Source organism: Pseudorasbora parva, chromosome 4, assembly GCF_024679245.1.
Source record: "Pseudorasbora parva isolate DD20220531a chromosome 4, ASM2467924v1, whole genome shotgun sequence".
NCBI lineage: Eukaryota > Metazoa > Chordata > Actinopteri > Cypriniformes > Gobionidae > Pseudorasbora > Pseudorasbora parva.
In genome coordinates, this window is record NC_090175.1 from 51,782,576 (window position 1) to 51,805,921 (window position 23,346).

Consider the following 23,346-nt stretch of genomic DNA (forward strand, 5'->3'; position numbering starts at 1 on the left):
TGTCTGTGTGTGTGTGTGGCCCCAATGGGTTTGGACATGGGCTTTTCTAATTGTTACCACATTTCGTATTTACATTTTATTTATATATATATATATATATATATATATATATATATATATAATGCATAAATATATTCTTATTTCATATATAACGCAAAAAAATAAATCTTTTTTTTGTTTATCACACTATTAAGCCTTGTAAAGCACTTTTACAAGCACTGGGCCATATAATGTAATATTTCAGACAAATTCTGTTTAAAAGTCTGCATTCAACCTTTTTAATGCTTATTTAGAAGCAGCTTTTCTTATTGAAATCCGTATCAAGTAAAAATGGAAATGACATAACAGATCTTGGTGTGAAAGATCTCCTCTGAGCTTTGAGATTTCAGTAGATGATTTCACTTTAATATGTACGGCAGGACACAGATTCAGTATTTCATAGCAGCACAAGCGCTTATGTGTATATCGTCATTAATATGTACACTTGTTGCCATAGTCACAGAAGGGAGACTTGCATCACGTTCATCGCATTCTCCAGTCGTGCCTCTTATCACAGGTCATGTGACCTCATCTCTTCTCCCGGAGAGGGGGATGAAGTTTATCTCTCGCCTCTCTTCAGTGCCTCTGTCAATCAGCATTACTGATCACACACACACACACACACACACACACACACACACACACACACACACACACACACACACACACACACACACACGCACACACACACACTTTTACAGCTCATTAAACATTGGTGGTTTACAGTACTGCATCACCTGAGCTGAAGCCCCTGAGGTCCATCTGGGATTCAATCAAGTTTTAATAAGAGTGTCTTGCATAAGTTCTCTATATTATGTGAGATGTATTCATTTCCCATTCCTGCTAAACAGTTATTATTAAACTTAAGGTTCTAATCTTCATAATAATGTCATTACTTTGGCTGGACATGGACCGTTGGGACCACAGCTAAACCGCACAAGTTGGGTAGATGCTAAAGGTGTGAACCTACACTGGTCTCACGGTTCGATTGCGATTATCATGCCAGCAATTTGGTTCAATTTGATATTGCGATGCGTCACGATGCATTGACGATGCACTGCATCCTCATGTATACAATTTTGTTAATAAAGACAAGCAGGCAGCTATGTGAACTGATCTTTCATTTTACCTGATCAAAGAAAACAAGCTTTTTAAATGTATCAAACATTAAAAAAACTCAAGTCTGGGCACAAAAATACACAAAAGTAAATACTAAAACCAACTTTAAGAGCTGGTCTGGGCTGCCTTACAGTCAAAACTAAAGTCTAAATGCATCTGGTTGTTGAAACCACAAAAAAATTAAAAAAATGCAGGAGAGCGTGGCTATATGTCATGTTACAGCCTGGTATGACAGCGCTACAGCAGCACACATCACCACAGAGTATTCATTAAGCCAACGCACAAACTACCACAAATTAAACTGAAAGTAAAGTTGTAGGTCCTCAACATGCAATCATCTTCATTAAAAGTAAAGAAACTGAATGATCTTACCAGTGCTGTTGCCATGCTCTTTCCTATTGTGGTCTTTGAATTTGAAATTAGCTGATGTTCAATAAATTGCAGCTCATATCTGTTGTTTTCAGTGACATGAACTCCATTAAATCTGCATATAGTGCGTGAATTGAAGATCGGATACATATCCGATTTGTGGAGATACATTTATGTGCCCAAGTGTAAATTAAATCGTTTTGATAAATCAGATAGCTTTGAGTTACACACTGATTTAGAAACTGTCAATGATGCCAATGATCAGGGCCAATGGGATCCTGTCAATCAAAAGAGTGCGGAAAAACATGTTCGACTGCAACTCATACTGCGTCTATGTGAAGAAAATGTCTCATGTTGAATTTAGGGCGAATTAACTTGACAATAGAGCGTTAACAGTTAAAAAAAATAGCTACCTAATACCAGGCTCTATTTGACCCTATGACTGTTCCCTACACTAAACATTATTTGTAGTGTGCCTGTAATTCAATAATTGCAAATTATACAGTGTTTTAGTTCTTCTAAAAATGAAACAAGGTGACATCTTTCAAATTCTGTCCCTTTTATTAAGAAATTCAAACAATAACTGCCATTTTGATGATCCTAAATGTGATGTCACAGATCACTGTAGTGTCTCAGTTCAAGTGGCAGCAAGTTATATTTAGAAAAACATGCATGACTATCAAAAAGTATGTTGAAAGATACATTAGAACTTAATGAAACCCGTATCATGACTCATGTAATCACTCAATCAGTGTTTCAACTGCAGAAAGACTTCAACAAAACAATAGGCCACCTAGCATTGTATTTAGCCTACCTCAGGAAAGTCCTCCGATGTTCAGTATGTTAGTTAGCTATAAAGAAACACCAGAGAGTAGCTTACGTACAGGTAATTATATATATGTTCGCTTGAATAAATTTGTCATGACGACAGGTGTTTATGAAAAATACCTTGTATGAGCAAGTTTGTGTTCAGTTTTGCACATTTTAAACATTTTAGTTTTTTTTTTTCCATTCTGAATAATCGGCTATTGGTATTGGCTGAGAAATTGAGAATAGGTGCATTTCTTATTCAAATTTAAGAATACAGTGATTGACCTTAAAGGGGGTCGCACACCGGACGCGAAGCTCAGCGGTGTGCAGCGTCGCGCCTCAGGTATCTCACATCGGACACACACATTATATACGCGCAAGCTCAATTTTGAATCGACTTTTGACAGAAGTGCTGCACGATGGGTGTATCTTGTAGCACAGGGTGAAATCAGTATATACATTGACGATTTGAGGAAAATATAATATACATTTAATATAAGACCTTGAAATGGAGCTTTGTGGCGTAGCAGGATTTAGAACAACTTCCTGAGTCGCCTCACAGGTGTGTGTACACTCATTGAAAACAATGTGCTCGAATTTTAGAGACGTGGCGCGGCGCCGAGCTTCGCGTCCGGTGTGCAACCCTCTTAGCACTTGTCTGGGACAAGTGGATTTTTTGAAGGTGCAAGTGAATGAATTTCCATACCAATAAAAAAATAAATAACTTAGGAATCACCAAAACTGATTTTATTACATTTAGTGTAAGTGGCGTTTAATATTATTTAATGCAGTAGAATTTTTCATTGTAAATTATTTGATTTGATTATATTTATATAGTATCTTAATATTCTAGTTGAATTTATTGATGAAATTTAAGGATTTGAAATGAAAGATGATGAATCATACATTTAATAACGTTAGGGGAAAAATGCCCTCTGGGTAAATGTCACAAATATGAATATTTAAATGTCAAAGTTGTTCAACACTGATGAGAATATTGCACCACACACACAATTTTTTTAATAAAAAAAATAAAAAATTCCCAGACTTTTTTACTCATAGTGATTGAATGATTTCACATGACAAGGGTTAGTGTTTAGCCCTAATATTTATATTTTATATATAATATAAATATAATCTATAAACATTTCAGCCAAGCAGTGACAAAGACAACTAGTGTAGTATGAGTTTCTGAGGCTGTGATTCAAATGTGTAGTCGTTTTTTCATTTCTTTTTCAGATAATTTATGGAATTGTGGTATGAAAGTATTTCATGAAGTATTTTTCTCTTTTATCTTGAAATTGATCACAGGAATAGAGAAAATGTTTTCCACTCTCTGACACTGTCTCGGCGCACGCAAACACACTCTGTGTGTCGCACTGTTGTGGTGTGTGAGCAGTAATAAGCTCTGTATCTGTTTGATGAGCTGCTGCCAGTCTCAGTTTTTATTCATGTAAATTCATGGATGCTCCGCGCCACACTGGGCACATGCAAATTGGCAGAGGATGTTTTTATTTTGGGAATAATGCAAATGGATTGAGAGGAGGTTTTATTTTTGTGGTGGTGCACTGTGCAGTTCAAGCTGTGTGAAAGAATGTTTTCTGATACCAGTTGAGTTTGCATCATTATTTAGCAGATGTGGCAGTGCCTAATAGCGTCACATTGACACTAGTCTTTAACTATACTGTCAGTCACATGGTATTTTATTCTAGCGCCCACTTTTTACTTGACAGTTAGGGGCCAGTGTATATAAAATGAATGCGATATGGCAATAAAGCTAAATGTTTGTGTTCAAGGATATCTAGGGCTTGTAATTAGTTATACAAATATGCATTACATTTATCAAAAGTGACAGTAAAAAAGGTTACAAAAGATTTGTTTCATATGAATGTTGTTCTTTTGAACATTCTATTCATTTGCAAATCTTGTAACAACATGTCACGATTTTCACAAATGACTGTTTTCAACATTGATAACAATAAGAAATGTTTCTTGAGCACCAAATCAGTATATTAGAATGATTTCTGGAGGATCATGTGAGACTAGAGTAACAATTACTGAAAAATCAGCATTGCCATCACAGGAACTAATTATATTTTATTACAATAGTAACCTAGCCTAGAAATCTAGATGCACTAGCCTGATGTCGTCATACTCAATTTTAGTCAGAATATGAGTCATTATGGGGAGTGTTTCAACCGAAACAGGAAAGACCTCAATTGGATAGACCTACAACCAATCAGAGCATTGGAGCGACGCATAACGTTAGTTGTCAAATGTCAACAGAACTCAACTGCATTGTGTTGCCAAGTCTGCGGTTTTCCCGAGGGTTGTTTTCCATGTCCGCGGGTTGAAGCGACCTCAATTATGTGATATGTAGACCCAGGAATGCGAATTTTAGCAGCCAACCCTGCCAAAATAACACATTTTCAAATTTTTCAGAGAGTTTGGCGGGCATCCAGGGTATAGATGCATAATAGCGGCACCAAATCTAATTTGCAGCCAGGGCGTCTAGCAACTCTGCGTTGGCTTAAGAGCTGGAAAAACCAAACTCTGGTCTGGCCAATCACATCGTGTATACAGTCGGTGGGCGGGGCTTAACAGTGATGACAGAGCTGCTACAGTTCTGCATGCTACTTGAAAACGAATAAACTGGCGAACGGCACCCTTTCGTATCGGCTTTGGTTGACGAACGACGAACACCACCGAAATCATTCTTTAAAAAGGAAGATGTGTTCAGAGTTTTAGCAACCGGATACGGGAAAAGTTTGATCTTTCATGCTCCGCTTTACCTTCTTCGTTGCTCTGCTTGATTGTAGGGCTATCCTTTTGTGTGCAGAGGGAATTTGAAAGACTTCTGTTCATGCCACCCCTCGGATTAAGCCCTGCCAATGGTGGGTTCCCAGACCAAACATCTTGATCTTGATGTGGGTCTGGCTTATCAGACATGTTTTTTATCTAATAAATGCAGCCTTGGTGAATATATGATTCAAAATCAAATTTTACTGACCCCCCAACTTTTATACTGTAGTGTATATACATGTTTATATTAGAACGATAACTAAAAAGTTAGTTAATAACTGTGATTGTCTTGTTTGTCTGAATCTTCCAGAAAAGCTTCTTTTTTTGACAAAGATTGATGAGATCACATCCTCCTCTCTCTTCCTCTGCCCTCTCATTCTTTCCATTCCTCTATTCTGTCTTTACTGTGATGAGAGATGCAGGTAGACACCTTTGCCTCCAGCTCTCAACTCAGACACACTGAATGGCAGTGACTCCGCTGGCTTTCGGCTCATTTGTTTGGTCATTAATGTCGTCCCGCAGGACATAAACAGCAAATGGATTTGCTGTGTGTCGACAAGAGTACAAAGTAGCTGGTGAATACTTTTGCTTTTGTGTTTGTGTGTGGGTTTGTGTCTTAATGCACTGACTGCTATAGGCCATAAGTGTTCTCTACCTCAAGCACACAGATGCAGATGCTGGTCCAGTGCATTGCAAATGTCTTTTTCATATACATGTGTGCATTATTGCATTACCGTGACGGTACCAAACTTCAAGTAGAGGGGGTAAAAGTAACCTTCAAATGCCTGTGCCATTAACAATATGTGGCTTTTGCACCGGAAGAACATTTTCATAATTCCTACAACTAGAAACTTCCTAAACTCCTTTGTTTAATGTTGCACTTAAATGGCGTTGCTCTCGGTGGGATTACGTTCCTGCTGGTGGTGCAAATGCAACCAAAAAAATGGCCCTAGGGGAAAATTTGGTTCTCGGGAGACTATAACATGATGGACCCATCCTATAACGTCCATCCATACATCCATACATGCATAATATCGAAGTATTAGTGGCATGGGCAAACACCACTCAAATTTACTTTAGTGTATGTGAAAATCTAGTAAATTCTATGCGTGTTTGTTTGTGTTTCAATGCAAGTGCTCAATTCAGAGAAGTCTGAATGAATTCTATAATGCAACACACTTTTCGAGAGCTCTCGACCTGAGGAAATGATGCAGGTGACAGCGGGAACACTCCATTGATATCCAAGACAGTTCCTACCGTAATGGTTTTTGGGCTTGTCATTTTGACGTGTGACTCTTGTTCTGCTAATGTAATTGTGCTCCTGAGAGTTTCCACTTCCAAAATATATTTTTCAGTTAGTTGAAGTTGTTTTCTGTATTCTGGCAAGAAAAATGTAGCCACTAACATCCAGCACCATTGTGTTTTTCTTACTGCAGCAGTCTCACACGGGCGGTGGAGATTTCTGGAGACCTCGGGCCTCTGGGAATCAAAGTCATATCATACTGCTCCTCACTGAGTGGAAGGTAAAAACACACACACACACACACACGTTTGTTTTTGTGACATATGGGGACATTCCATAGGCGTAATGGTTTTTATACTGTACAAAAAACATATTTTTTATCCCCTTACACTGCCCCTGCCCCTAAACCTACCATCACAGGAAACATTCTGCATTTTTACTTTTTAAAAAAACTCATCCTGTTTGATTTATAAGCATTTTGAAAAGTGAGGACATGGCCAATGTCCTCATAAGTCACCCCTCCTTGTAATACCTATGTCATATCTATGTCATTATACACATTTGTGTCCTCAAATGTCACAAACAAATGTGTGCCCCCCACCACACTCACACACACACTTAATTGACCTTTAGACTACAAATAGTAGTTTAGAAAAAAAAAAACTTTTCAGATAAATAAATACTATCTAGGACATGCATGAATTGCTTAATTTCAGTATTGTTAAATAGCAGTGCCCCATTCATATTCACTCATAATCACACACTGACACACTTACAGGAAGTAGCTAGGTGAATGGCTCTTTCAGACTGCATGAACAGGTCAAAAGTTAAGTGCTCAGGGCAAGGACACACACGTGCTGCATGACAGGAAGTCCTCCCTGGGTGGACGGTGACATTTTTCCTGTTGTGGGGGCCTGTGCGCCCTGTTGAGCTCCGGATGAGAATAGACCCTCTCTCTGTAGGTGGGCAAACCTGTTCGATGACCTGATGAACTTCTCTTTGGGTTGTGTAAGTCTCAAAGGAAAGTCTCAAGGAAGTAACAGCAAATTAAATCCTGTATTTACTTCATTTTCCCAGTAGTAACAGAGTTGAACATTGAAATGGTTGACCAGAGAAGTCTGTTCTGGAAATATTTTTTTGCTAATATTGAGGGACAATTCAGAGAACGCTCTTAAAATATGATTGAATTTTTCAAGCTTTAGACCTCATCAGATGAAATTATCCTACACTTTCCAAGGTTAATATGTCCAGGAAGACATGCTATTTTTCTCTTTTCATATTTTATATGACATTTTTATTAAACATTTAAATTATAATTTATATTATTAATTTTATTTTATTTACTGGTTTATTTTTATATCTTTTTTATATATTTATATGTAATCAATGCTCGACGTGTGAGAGCATTTGAGTAACTCAGGAAGTACAGAGTCCTTTTCATTTGCAATTCAGATATTTATATACAACTAATATCTTCAGTTATTTGTCTCGAATTATGCCCGTCTTGTCTAAAATCTGTTTGTTCATGTCATCAGGACTCTGGGTCTACATATTCGAGCCATAGAGGAGAACAGCCGCTCTGAACGAGAGAGGCTCTTTCAAGAGGACGAGTGCATCGTGCAGATCAATGACATCGAGTTAATAGACAAGTCCTTCGCTCAGTGAGTGTCTGACTCTTTCATCTGTCACACTTTCATTGTTGTCATGTGGATTACTAATCATCCACCCGCTCTCTTTCTCTCTACTTCATCCCCTTCTTTATTATCCGTCTTTTGTGTTATTTTCACTTTCATGCAATTTTTCTCTGTCCAACTCGCTCATATTGTGCAAACCTTTTTCCATCCATCCATCCATCCATCCGTCCGTCCGTCCGTCATTCCCATTTTCCTCTCTTGCAGAGTTTCAGTGCCCTAACTTTAACACAACAAAAGAGTCTTCTCTTGCCCTGAGTGTGGAATTGCCCTATTAAGTGGCGTCAACGGTATTGGACAGTCTTCAAAAGAGTGACAGATTAAAGAAGTGGCACTATTAGAGGAAGAGCATAAGAGTTAAAGGGTTTGAAGTAGAAAAGAAAAAAGTGCAGTCAAGCGAGTCAATTTTACTTCTCCAGCAGCATCCTGAAATGAACTCCGAAAAGTTTGCTTAACACGTTTAACGCAGCATGAATTAGGCCGGTTACACACTGCACACGCTAACAGAGCGTATTTTTTCGGCGCCCATTTTAACAGATTAGAGCATTCACACTGCGTGCAGAGGCAGCCACAAGTGCATTGTTCAGTCCCTCCAGGATTTCACAATATTGTTTGTGATTTTTGCAATCAATATGACTGATTTTGTGGAGGTAATTTCCAGAAATTTGCGAAAAATTTTGCGATGTTTTTTTAAAATAATTAAGATACCTCATTTACCATATTATGTATTATGTTAGATGCACAATAGTCATACACAACAATAGAACAAACAAAATGCACAAATCTTGTCTATTTTGGTATCTTATACAAAAAGGCTTGTCCAGTGGTGTACTATTAGCTTTAATAACATGATCGCTTAGGGTGGGAAATATCTGGGAAAAGTAAATACAGCAATAAGCAATTGCCTTACATAAAAAATTCTCAAATAATTAATTAATCAAGTAAACAGTCAGTAATAAAATAAGAACTAATAAACAAATCATATGAAGACAAATAAATACAATGATAAATAAATACAAAAATGTTTTTTAAGCCGTTTTTTTATCGTTTAAGTCAGGCTACTGTTATTTTATTTTATTTTGTTCAGTGGTTATTTGTTAGGTAGCCTATAGGCTGCGGTTGCTTTCACTTTTAAAGCTATTAAACGGACCCAATAGCCTATAGCCTATACTGTCACACTTCCCAAACCTATTCACTCAAGACACTGCCAAGACGGACATTTAGACATAATAATGGGTGTATTTGATTATGAGTGTTAAAGGGCATAAGCCTACATAAAAACAGATCTGTATACTCGCATCTTGCGAGCACTGACAGCCGGCAAACAATCCTCTGCCAGTCTGACATCGGTCCGTGTGTCAGGAGCGAATTGAGTTCATGGTATAGGCTACAACGCTTTTATTAACTCTTTTTTTTAGTGTTATCGGGCATATCATACTTTTATTTGGTCATTCATCCATCTAGAGTAATCAATTCGTCCGGTCCTTGGCACTTAGGCCTATGCGAGACGAGATGGCAGACGAGAAAGATTTACTTTCGCTTTTTACAAAGACACACTGTGCAAGCACCCTAATGTCTGTAATCCTCATGAAAACAATGTATTAAAGCTTTAAATAAATTAGAGATAGTTCAGTTAGATATCTATTTTTATTTTTTGTTATTGAAAATAATTTCTTTGTGATTATTTTGCGTGAAATGGCAAATTATGCAGGATCGCAAAAAAATGCGACATTTTTCAGATTTTGATTTCAGATTTTGATATAATATAATACATGAAACACATCACTGCCTAAAGTGTTTGCCCAAACTTCATCGAGCTGTTTAAATTATTAAAACTACAGGCATATCTTAATTTTAAAGTTACTTTTACCATGTAAACTACCTATATACAGCATGTTATATGCATGTGTGTTTGGGACAGAGGGGAACACGTCGCATTTGCAGCAGATACAGTACAGGTCAAACGCTTTTTTTCTTTCTTTTTTTTGAAATCAATAATTTTATTCAGCATGGATGTGTTAAATTGATAAAACATAATAGTAAAGGAGATTTATATTACTTGAAAATGTTTTTATTTGGAATAAATGCAGTTCTTTTGAACCTTTTATTCATCAAATATATAGGGCAGCAGAACTGTTTCCAACACTCATAATAAATCAGAATATTAGAATGATTTCTGAAGGTTCATGTGACACTGAAGACTGGAGTAACAATCCTGAAAATTTAGCTTTGCATCACAGAAATAAATGATCATTTAAAGTATAATAAAGTGAAAACCAAATATTTCAAATGGTAATAATATATCACAATATTAAAAAAAAAAAATCTGTATTTTTGATCAAATAAGTGCAGGCTTGATGAGCAGAAGAAACTTCTTTCAAAAACACTACAAATAGTAATGTGTCCAAGCTTTTGACCTGTACTGTATATGCTGCCCACCATAATTCTGAGCACGAGAATGATATGTGTTGGAGGAGAACACCATAAAATGTGACAGAATGGACAATATTCGTCTTTATTTGCAATACACGAGCCGCGGTTCAGCTGCACGAGACAAACTCTGCCAGTGTGAGTGCACAACGGGCACGCGGCTCCCGCTTTCCATACGCACTGCTTCTGCCCTGCCAACACACTGTTTGCGCGCGCAGTGTGAAGCCGCCGTTAGTATTTTGCTACAGTTTGCACAGTCTATCAGTTCTGCCACCGCCGTCCCAGTAATGTACATCGCCATGCATGTTCACATCCCGTTTAGCAGTGCAGCGGTAGGGTTACGCTCATGTGATTTTGCAGTTCTTCGCCATCACAAAAGTTTATTATTTGCATGCATTTTAAATTCTTGGCCTAATTGATCTGTAATTTTTCAATTTTTTATTTGATACATTGTAAAGCTACATTTTTAAAAACATCCATCCGTCCGTCCGTCCGTCCGTCCGTCCATCCATCCATCCATCCATCCATCCATCCATCCATCCATCCATTAAGTGGCAAAAAAATGTGATTCTGAAATTTTCGCCATATCGCCAACCCCTAGTTCCTGCCCTTCAATTTGTTCTGTCTTTTACAATGTTTCACTAGGACGTAATTCACAATATGGAATAAATAATCCATTGCTTAACTATTTTTAAATCTACAATGCATCACCTTTCTCAGCTTATTATTTTAACATTATCACACCAGTCAGTAGTGTCAGAGAAATTCCAGGGAGTTATGTGAAAAGATGGAAACACTGAGAAATGATTCCCACTGGAAGTTCTTGAGTGAAAAAGCTCTTGAATTGTGCTAATTAAGGAGGCTGTTGAGTCTAGAGCTCTTCTGAAGGGCTGAAGAAATGTCTTAATATTTATGTTATCTTCAAATGTGCCTTACAGAACAGTAAGGCAAGGTGTCGCTCTTGTTTCAGGTCTCAGGAGGTGTTTCGCCAAGCCATGTCCTCCTCCTCCATACATTTGGAGGTGCTTCCTGTTGCCAACAAGCTTCGCTATGAAAAGAGCCTCATCGGGCAGCTTTTCAACAGCACTGAACCAACCACTGTGGTCCCTAAGGTCAAGAGTCCTTTCTTGGTCCATAAACTCCTTCCGAGTAATGCAGCGACACCGTCCCCAGAGCCCCCTCCCTCACAAACCCCGCCCCCAAAGGAGGAGGAGCTTCATCCTGCAAGATACACCCCCATTGAATCAAATCATCACAGAGATACGCCTTCTCCTCCCATCAGCGCATCGCCCACCCTGAAAGATCGTAGCGAGAGCCCCGCCCCAAAAAAGACCCCGGCCCTCGTCTCGCTGGTTAACACAATCAACAAAAAGTCTGGGAAGAAAATGAAGATCGATTTAAAGAAAGGTAAGTTGGAAGTGAAATCTAAATGTTTACACTTTTCAAAGCCCCAGGCAATCAGAAAAAAAAATCTATTTCTATATCATTTTTTACTCAAAAATATGCCTGATTGTGAAAGTAAAATGGCTTGTGAATGACATTTCATATTGACTTTAAGCTTGAATAGTCAAACTCCATCCAGTTGACCAGAAGGTGCTGTCATGATCCTTGTGATTTAACCCATGTCAAAACTGCTGCATAGCAACGTCTGTACTTGATCTTCTCCCTTTTCCCCCTCACCTCTGTCTTTATCGCTCCTCTCAGCTGATTGACAGCTGCTATTGTTTAAAACTTTAATGTCAGGTGCTCTTCTGGGATTTGAGATTTCATCATTTGCCATCTTTAGTATGCTGGATTGGCCACTATCCTCGATGACATCTCTCCCTCAAGTGTGTTTGAGAGAGAGAGACAGAGCAATTCTCAGCTTCAATAATCTCACGTGTCCCTTCAGACGAGAGACTCGGGGGAATCGCTATCTTAGCATGATTCTTCAAGCCTCATTTTATTCTTTCTTCTCTCATTGCGTTCCTGTGTGAATCTCATAAAACCTGTCAGTAACATGTCCAGGTCATATTTTACCCCCAAATAATTTGTATTAATTCAAAATATGATTATATTTTATTCATACAAATTAATAGCCTGACATGGTCATACTCAATTCTAGTCAGAATATGAGTCTGAAACTGCTCCATTGGGCTGTGATTATGGGGCGTGTTTCAACCGAACCAGGAAAGAAATCAATTGGACAGATCTACAACCAATCAGAGCAGCGAAGCGACGCATTGTCAACTCAACTGCACTGTGTTGCCAAGTCCGCGTTTTTTTTCCGCGTGTTGTTTTCTATGTCCGCGGGTTGAAGCGACTATTATGTGATATATAGACCCACGAGTGCGAATTGTAGCTGGCAACCTTGCCAAAATAACACACATTTTACCCCCAAACACCATTTTTTCCCCGGAGAACGCCCCGAGAAGCTATTGTTTAGTGCTAGTAGTTGGCGGGTTTTGTTGTAAAAACTTGGCAACCCTGTCTGCACGTGCGCTGGTATCAGGCTGGAATACACGACCTTTGCCGTTGTTGTAAAAAAATAACATAATTTAATGATACACAGAGTACTTACCCAACATGATCATCATTTCTGAGAGAAATTGTGAAGGTGAATGCATATACAAGCAAGCTCTCCGTTTAGGATTCGAAAAAATATAATCCAAGCCCCTTTGATGGCGTGGATGATTATGTTACTGTTGATTATCTGTCCATCGTCGTCTAAAGTCCGCCCTGATGATTTCATTGGTCCGAACAGTTTCTAATACTAATTTTACATACATACATTACATAATTACTCCTCTATGGAGCAAGGCCAGACCGAACTGCCCGACCTAAAAAGTTTGTGGGCCGCGCTGAGTTCGGCTGGCATCCAGGAGAACAAATTAAGCCTTACATTGTGACATTTATTGACAAATAAGCTCATCTGCAACAGCAACAACAACAACAACAAAAATTCTCATTACCAATACAATATCGGCCCCAGTAAAATAAAATAATAGTGTACAAGACTGTCAAAAAAAAGTGTTAAAGACAATGTGTGTATTTATATATCATGATACTATTTGGTAGTGTAATGCCTTTAATTATGCTGATTTTACAATAATAAAATAAATCATCATATATGTGAGGATTGTATTACCATGTTTTTACTAGTATTTTGTAGTATTTTTAGTATTAATGATAAAATAAGTCAGTTTAATAGTACAATTCTAATGTTATGAATTTAAAAATAATTACATATAAATTCAATAAATAAAAAATAAATATGAATAAATAAATGCATTAAATATAAAAATAACTAAATAGTAAGTTAAGAAATGTGACCTTGACATGATTTGGTTTCCCCTCTTTTAGTGCTTCCTCTAATATTAGAGGAAGCACTGAAAGAGGGGAAACCAAAACATGTCAAGGTCACATTTTCATTATATATATATATATATATATATATATATATATATATAATTTATTTATTTTTTCTCCAGAACACACCCTTTGTCATTGTTTCTATCGTTCTTCTTTCACACCATTTCTCTCTCTCTCCTCATCCTGTATCCTCCTCTCTGCATCTCCCGTCTCCTGTAGATGTGTTCACGTGTGAAATTAAAGTGCAGAGCTGTCTAATCCCCGTAAGGAAACATTTATCAACGTGCAGGGGTGGAGACAGAGAGAAACCGACAGCTTAAACACAGGTTATCAGTCCAGAGTTCTTGAAAGCCTTCATCAGCATACCGTTGACCTTTTGACCTGGTTTGGATCGGACAAGCTTGATACAGATTTTGCCATTATCCACCACCTTGCTCTCTCTAGAGCATCGGCTATAAAAAAACATATCAGTAGTCAATCATTTTTAAACCAGTGATAAAAGTGACACTCTGATGATGTTGGCTTTTATAAAGTTCATTTGTAATATGAACTGAAAATGAATGATATAAGACGAAATACACTGGTTTCTTTCATGTCAGTCACACTTTGAGGGACTTTCAAAAAGTTTTTTTTGAAAGAATTCTTTAATTCTTAAATTAAAGAATGCATATCTTAAAATTTTGAATTCAATAATCCTAACTTGTTTCTCCCAAAATACTACTTTTCAGCAAATGGAAAAAAGACATGTGCTGATATTTTGGCTTTATATATTTTCAGACACTTGCATGTGTAATATATATTATTAACATTTTACCAAAATCAAGCTCAAATGGAGTTACAAGGTTTTTGTAGAATTTTTGATGTGCATTTTGTCGGCCATTAGAATGGCTGCAACTAAGGCAGTAAGTTTATCACATTATTTACCCTTGCATTGCAAACAAACAGAGATGGTCCAAACTGCGTGTGGTATCATTCATCATCCATGATTGAGTCGGGTGGAGTTATGATTTGCTTATATATATATATTAATGGCAAAAGTGGCACTGTATTCTGTACAAATGGGGCTATCGTAATGTTAGTAACGCGTGTACATGCTTGTATTTTTTAAGAGAATAACTTTATGCGTTGTTTTTTTGAAGAAAAGTCACTCAAAAACACTCAAATAAGCCTAAAACACAATAGATATGTGTCCACAAGACTTTTGACTCGGATGTTGTTGCCTATAGTTTTTGCTTCAAACTGATGTGAGAATCTTTGAGCCTACTCATTCACATAAAACAATATAGTGATTTAAACTTTGAAAGATGCTTTTTCTTTGCCCGTATGCAAAGAGGTGTGAATGATCATGAATAATGCTGTAATCTACCCCGGGAGAACAAAAGACCTGCATAATGAATGAGCCTTTGAGTCAGGTACGTGACAGTGGGGAACTCTTTACAAAAATGTACAAAAGAAAAAAAAAAGTTTGTTGTTTATTTAGAGTATAGTTAATAATATAAAGTGAGAGCCAAAGGTACATTACAAAGGCCTACTATACTTTAAATTATCAAAAAATTTGACATTAATATTTTTAATGATTTTGAAAGAAGTATAATGCTAAAAAACAAAATGAAACACTGTAATATTGTGACATTTAAAAAAAAATCAGTACTCAGTAAATACAAATAACTACTAATAACTGTAATATAATTGGTACACAACACTCGAGTTTTGGTTCATTTATGAGACGTGCTCCAGTTCACGTGCAATGCATGATCGCGGTGCATATTATAGGCTAGTGTCTGATTTATATGCATCTTATTTAATAAATCCACACGATTTGCCTATCGGTAAGACCTGCCTCCCTTAGTTACTGTTCCTAACTCGGACAAACAAACAGAGTTGCTAACTGTCTGTATGAACTTTATCCCACGTTATTTTCGGACACAGAATGTAGCATACCCCCTCCGATTGATGGACAAAGTTTACTGATTGTTTATGAAGTTTATTGGGTCCTTTTTCACTCTAAAAAAATCACTGTAAGAGCTGAAAAAACAAAGCATTAGAAGTGAGCTTTAACGCCCCATTCACAAACTCTCTCTAAGCAATCAAAACTTAATAAGAGTTTGACAATCAGAAGATCCTCTCAGGAGACCTGGAGTCAGTGTTACAGTAACCCAAGCACATCGTTTTAACATTTTTGTACCATAAACACCATCAAACCAATGAGAGCTTCGGATTTTCGAATACTTCTATGGCGCTGAAACCTAAAGATGTCCGACTTCCGGTCCCAGCATAGCTAATACGCAACTGCCATTGGTCCATCTGCGTTCGAGGGAAGGGGCTTACCGATAGGTCAATTGCTTGATGAAACCTTGATTAAATTTAAAGCAGCACTAGGTAACTTTTCAACCTTCATAATATATTTTTTAAGACTCTTGTGATGATACATCGACTTACAATAGGTTGAATGACACGTCTGCCATAGCCTGATGGGGTCTGTATCGTTTTTAATCGTACTTTTAAACTTCGGGTTTCGGGTAGTAACCCGAGAAAAAGAAAAGAACTACAAAATTCGACTGCTTTACGGCATATGCGTCACTTCCACCTACACACACACTTCCTTACATTCGGACGTGCGAGCCCAACTTTGTTCGTCGGATAATATAGTCATGTCCGAAGCAGCAGAGACAAATAAGAAAGAGAAGGTTTTGTTGGAGGAAAGCAATAAGAGGAAATGAAAAAGTGATGGGATTAAAGGCAGGACGAGGATCAAAATTTGACCAGGGTTTGCTCGTCGGCGTGAGCTGAAGGAGGCGTGCCCGTCCGATGCTGTCATGCTTATTACGGTGAGCTACCACTCAAACATTGAACTGAAGTATCATATACATTCTGTAAAACGGTAACCAATAGACTACTATAATGACGCCGGCTTGTAAACGTGAGCATCGTGATTATTTGGCGTTTGAAAAAAATAAAACCCATGAAATTATATTCATATGACATGCTGAAACATATGCCACTGACTGTAACCTGGGATGAAGACATTTCACACGCGACGCCAGAAGAACTCCTCTTGCAGTTTTCAGGGGAACTGTTAGTGCTGCACCGACCCGTGGGACGCTTTTATGAAGTTATTTGGCCCGCACCGCACCACTGTATATATTTTTACAGCCCGCCGCGCACCCGCGACCATTAAATAGACATACGGGGTCCGCGGGTTATGAGACGACCCGCGCATCACTAGTTCAGGGCTATCAGGGTTGTCATGTCAACAAATGCACGCGCGATGGCATCCCCTGTTGTAGGATGACAGCTTACGACAGTAGTTGAGGACATTATTTTTTCCAAACTGTAGGGGGACCCCGAGAGCAAAAGTAGCCAAGTGGGGCTTTAAGATACAGTTCATACAAAATGAAATTCACTTAAAAAAAAGGATTTCTACAAAATAAAACTTAGGGTGTACTCACACTAGGCACGGTTGCCATGAATTGGGCCCGAGTACGGTTGTCCCCCCTCCCCTCTCCCCCGCTGGCCTGCACTCACATAGGGTTTCAGCATTCGTGCCGGAGCACGCTTACGTCATTATGGTGCGACGGTTTCGGGTTTTAGCATTCGTGCCGGAGCACGCTTACGTTATTATGGTGCGACGGTTTCGGGATAAACAGAAAGAGCGGCGCTCTCTGAACACAATGGAGTCCATCGCTCTGTTTTCTTTGTGGATAATTTTGTGTCGTTTGGTCCACGGTGGTCCACAGCCCTCTCACAGCCTGTTGTTAAACAGATGTGTCGCCTTAGTGGCGCGAAAATGTTCACGTAATCGTGCTGCTCGTATTATGACGTTTGCAAGGTACCAGCTGAAGTGCAGCAAGGACTTTGCAGCTTTGATTACGGACTCCAGCACGGTTAGCAGTCACACTGCATGTGAACCGCGCCCGAGTCCAACTGAACCGTGCTCTGGCCCACCTCTTCGAAACGGGCCAGGGCGCCTAATCGAGCCGCGCCTAGCACGGTTCGGAGCACTCACACTAGTCAAACGAACCGCGCTTTGGTAGGCAAACGTACTCGGGCACGGTTCAAATTGGCTAGTGTGAGTACACCCTTAATGAAGTGGTCAACATCATGCAGACTCACTCTGTCTCCCGACATTTAGCGCATCTTATGATGTTTCTTACTCGTGTTGTGCACTTTTCATAATCAATATAGAATAAATTAAAAAATAACATTACACTATAATATTTACACATCAATATGAAACAAAATACGTTTCTAATGGCTACAAGAAGTATTGTATACCAAACATTTGACTGGTAGGCTACTATATTTATAGCATCTGAGCAAAACATTTGCAAACAAAAGCTTTATTGATTTGACACTATTTTAAACTAAACACTTCATAATCTGTTATAATGATGTATAACACTTGCCTGAATTATAAAAATTGACAGAGTTATTTGATTCTCTTTTGTACTGATAAGAAAAAAATTGAGGCCGTCGCACCAGCATGGTCTTTGACCTCTTGGAGTTAAGTTTGCAAAATGTTCTCATTGAAAATTCAGAGTGATATACCTCGCTGTGAATTGAGCCTTGGGATGTTAGCAAGTTTTCGGGTTTTTGTGGCAGGGATTTTAGTGGAAAAATGATATACTGTCTTAAAAGTGGTTACTACAATGAGTTTAAATGTGTGTCGATGCAAACACATTTTTTTCTGATTACTGGAACCTTTGAATATTGTTGTTTTGCCTCATACAGCAGAGTAAAATATGTACAGAATTTAGTGTAGCTTTTTGTTTTCCATACTGGTGAAAATACAACACACTGGTGAGAACGGTAAGAATACCATTTGTCTGGTTCACTGGGTCATTAAATACATGCTTAATATTTCTGGCCTTCTTCTGTCTGCAGGCATGGAGGGCCTCGGTTTCACTGTGGTAACCAGAGACTCGTCTCTTCATGGTCCAGGACCCATAATGGTCAAGAGCATTCTGCCCCGCGGAGCTGCTGTTAAAGACGGGCGGCTCAAGTCTGGAGACCGTATCCTGGAGGTATTACATGCTTCCTGCGTCAATGCAATCATGAGAGCGCAACGTGGCAAATGCAAAATCAGAGCTTATTTATAGAACATTAAATTATGCCATTCCTTCCCCACCAGTTATGCATTTAAAAGGTTTTGTTTTAAATGCAATTTAAATATATTGTTTCAGAATGCATAATGCATCTTTGACTTAATTAGGCCAATTGACTGTCTTGTGTTGCACCTGGCTGAGAGACGGAATTAATACTGACGTGTTTTCCATCTTGTTGAAGTGTAAATGGAAAATTCGCTCTCTGTTTTGACGGTTACAGGAAATAGCTTTCTTTCTTTCTCTAGGTAAATGGAGTGGACATCACAGGACGCACACAAGAAGAGCTGGTGGCTATGCTGCGGAGCACCAAACTGGGAGAGACCGTGTCTATGATAGTAGGAAGACAAGAAGAGTTTTTGCCCAGAGAACTGGTAAGGCTGTAGCGCAACAGTTGGGTTCCGGGAGTAAAAGCTCTATTCATTTTATCCATAAGGAAACTAGATTTTTTTTACCAGTAACTTAGAGACTTTTAGACAGACCTACTGAGAATTCCAAGGTCGTTAATCGATGGTATACATTTCTGTTGAAGCCATCTATAAAATCATTGTTCAAATAAGTGTTTAACAGATGAATTTGTGGTGAAAAGACACAGTCCCCATGGTGCTGTATAGAAAATTCCACCAATCAGAGATCTGCATCAAGAAAACCGTGCTAAATGAAGGTGAAAGGAATACCCACTCTCATGAAGCTCCACAAATTACACAAACTGGTGTCGCTATGCGGTCAAAATGCAAAATATTTGTATAAATATTTATGCAAATATAAATATTTGCATGGATTTATATTTTGCGATAAACTATATAATATTGCTGTCAATCAATAAAAAATTAAAGTAAATATTTGTTTATTTTTTTGAGTTATTAATAATAATAATAATATTAATTTCACAGTTACTTTTCAAGTTAATGTAAAAACAACTTAAGGACAGTATATATATATATATATATATATATATATATATATACACATATACATATATACATATATACATATATACATATATACATATATATATATATATATATATATATATATATATATATATATATATATATATATATATATATATATATATATATATATATATATATATATATATATATATATATATATATATATATATATATATATATATATATTTTTTTTTTTTTTTTCAATGGCATGTTTTTATGAACAAGTCCCAGTATCACTGATACTAATACTGCATTTTTTTTTAAACATTAATCATAGCCATTCAGCATTGCAGTATAATTGAAATCTATCAATTTCAGCATTTATTAGGCATTTACAAAACATCTTTTAATTTAAGTGACCTTTAAACAATCTTTACATAAACCCATTAAAATAAATGTCCTACCTGTTAGACATATACAGAAATGTTATAACGTTAAACGCCTTTCTTAACTTGATAAATGATAAATTGATAAATTAAAAATAGATGAATCCTTATTAAAGCTACACTGTTCTGTTACATTTGTTTGTTGATGAACATTAATGACAAACGTGACTGCTGTCACTTTAAGATGTGCCTCTGCCGAACACGACGCAAATATGACGCGCTGTCATGCGAATCTCATTTTCTCACAACTCTTTAAGTTAATTTAAGATGTTATTTAAATCATTTGAGACTGCTCTTATGAGAATACTCGACAAATGTCATTTTGGCATAATTCTGTGTTATTGTTTGTTTAATTGTGAAAGAGAACTATTCTTCATCTTTCTTTGTGTCGTGTGTGATCGTGTGTCAGGACATTCTCAGACAGCGCGTTCTCTTTTGTCTTGTCACGCTTGAATGGTTTAAAAGCATTTGCAAGAATAAGAGCATGATCATTTAATGTAGCACTAGCCAAAGGATGACAGAAAAAAAGGATGCTGTGTTATTTGCGTTAAATATGTTAAAAAAATAAATAAAACATTATCATGTGCTAATTTTGAACACACTAATATAGTGGAAGATAACCCCAGCAGTCCCCTCCTTTATATTGAATGTGTCAGCTCGTGACAGGAAGTTGTGCACACGACACAGCAGTTTAACAGGAAGCTTTGAGCCATTGCTGGTCCATCCCTTTTCCCAGATGTTACATACAGGGTGTGTTGATCGCTGACCCCTTTCAAAGCATCTTTATTTTTCTTCAAAACACCAGACCCCCGTTCAAATCCAAACAATGTGTAAAACCATCACTAGATCCCTCATTGCAGGAAGAAAGACCGCATCCCTTCATTGTGTCTCTGTCTATCCTCAGTTCATTTGCACTCTAGTGTCTGCTTATCAAAGGCTTGGGGTTTAGATGGGTCACCTGTGTTATATGTGTGCTGCCAAACAATTCATAATTCTTCTTACAGGCAGTAATTTCTCTCATGCATTACTTCCTTAGAATTTGTATTTTTTTATTGCGGAATTTAAAAGCTCTTTAACGGTTACATTTGTGGTTTATTTATGGCTTTAGCTTTGTACTTTGCTACATTTTTGCTGTCCTAGATCTGTTCAAGAAGAGCAGCTGTATGTCATTGACACTGAACTATTATTGGACCATTAATTCTTGTTAGGCACAAAAAAACGTCATAAAGAGCTGCTCTGCAGTATCTATTCACAGAGAAAAACCTCCTCCGTTTTTCCACCCTATTCAGGTTCAAAGTAGGTTAGCTGTGCCACTGCTTAGCCAGGGTAAATTATGGCAGAAATGCGACGGCAGGCAAAAGGAAAAATGACACACTCGGGAGAAATATTTTTTCAGAGAATGGAAGAGTATGAAAAGATATAATGACAGTGTTGAGTAGATTTCACCATCTGCCTTTTTAGAGGGTGTGTGTGTGTGTGTGTGTGTGTGTGACTGAGTATTTATATTTCATTCTAACCAATGAATACATCCAAACCTGATTAAACCAATACCCTCCATAAACACCCACATTCATACAGTATTCGTCAGTTTCTTTAACCACCCACTGTCAGCACAAAATATACCATCTTAATTCACAAAGGCAGATTTGGCTAATGATCAGCCATTAGCAAAAATAAATCATCTTTTATAACAGTCTGCTAGAATACAGGAAATGGGCAACACCATAAATGTCCATCCTGTGAACAGCTAGATGGTGTCCGTTTAGAGATGGAGCAGACGGCGTGACTTGTATTTAGAGACCGTTGACAGAGTTAAAGCCTTGTTTTTCCGAATCAACCCTTTTGGGATCTAGTTACGGTGCTGATGTGTTGGTGGCTGGATATCCTGGATTCAGACGTGTGTCGCCGAAACATCCGGCACTGCTGGAAATTACAGCCGAAATCATCTTACAGTGCTTAAATTATTACAACTACAACACGGGATGGTTTTTAGCTGGTCCAAGCTGGTCCTAGATGGTTGATTGGCCAAAGTACTTTGTAATTTTAGTAATGTTTTGTTAGTGTATGTGCATTAGGCCGAAAGCCTGAAGCTGAAAACCTCGTCTAAAATGCTCCGCTATCCACATAAAAGCTGCAGTCGGTTAATGAAGGTTTGACAGATGAAGTCGTGGCTCCATTCTGTCGAAGTGACTTCTTCGTTTTTTTGTTGAGGTTTGGCTTCTTTAGCCACGTTTACGCATGGTATTAAGATGTGTTTTGGTTGATCAGATCACAAGTGGACAATCCTAAATACATGTGTTAACGGGGTCTAAAACGTTCTGAGATTTTCCACTTCAAAATGCATTCAACCGGATTGCTTTCATAGTGTAAACGCTCATGTGGTCGAATGTGTTTGAACTACTCTCCGCCTACTGACCTAAGGTGTAAACATTATGGGAAATGCGTTAGCCAGATGGGATTTAAACTACTGGAGACCCAAGTTTAGTTTGAAAACAACACAAACTAAGTACAGTCTCCTCTCACCATTCCTGATTTGTAACACGCACTTGCAGTGTTCGACGAAACACAACAAGAAATGAAAGCTGCTGCTCTCTGTATGTTTTTCTGTCATTTCCGTGCGTGTTCATATGTAATTTGTGCATATTTTGTAGTTATACTTAAGCTTATACTTAGCTTATTTTGTCTATTAGATTAAAAGATGTGAAAAAGCCCATACATTTACCCTCCCCTCAAAGAAATCAAGACAGAAGTGGGTGAAAGTGGACAATAGAGATGGATTAAACACCACGTGTAAACAGGAATGTGTCTCCCTCGTCCACTTGTGATCCGATCGACCAAAACACGATACTAAAAGTTGCTGTGTGAACGGGGAAACTTACACCTGTAAGTAAATGTGGTTGTCAATCAACTTGAGCATCGTATTAAATCTAAGCTGACTAATATTGGTGTCAGTTCGTCACGTGCAGTGAGATTAAATGAATGCAGTAGGTGGAATTAATGTCTTCAGCTGCATGTTAATTTAACCTGATAGCCAGTAGCAATAAATCT

The 23,346-nt window shown here is 37.8% G+C and overlaps 1 protein-coding gene across 2 annotated transcripts in view; it reads left to right on the plus strand.

The window, feature by feature from the left end:
• The window catches only part of pard3ba (par-3 family cell polarity regulator beta a), a 204,839-nt gene that overhangs the window by 80,222 nt on the left and 101,271 nt on the right, over positions 1-23,346 (plus strand). For both annotated transcript variants that reach the window (XM_067442199.1, XM_067442200.1), the window contains exons 6-10: positions 6,576-6,662; positions 7,918-8,043; positions 11,474-11,910; positions 18,739-18,878; positions 19,205-19,330. In XM_067442199.1, coding sequence (XP_067298300.1) covers positions 6,576-6,662; positions 7,918-8,043; positions 11,474-11,910; positions 18,739-18,878; positions 19,205-19,330 — 916 coding nt within the window. The remainder of the gene's footprint in view (positions 1-6,575; positions 6,663-7,917; positions 8,044-11,473; positions 11,911-18,738; positions 18,879-19,204; positions 19,331-23,346) is intronic.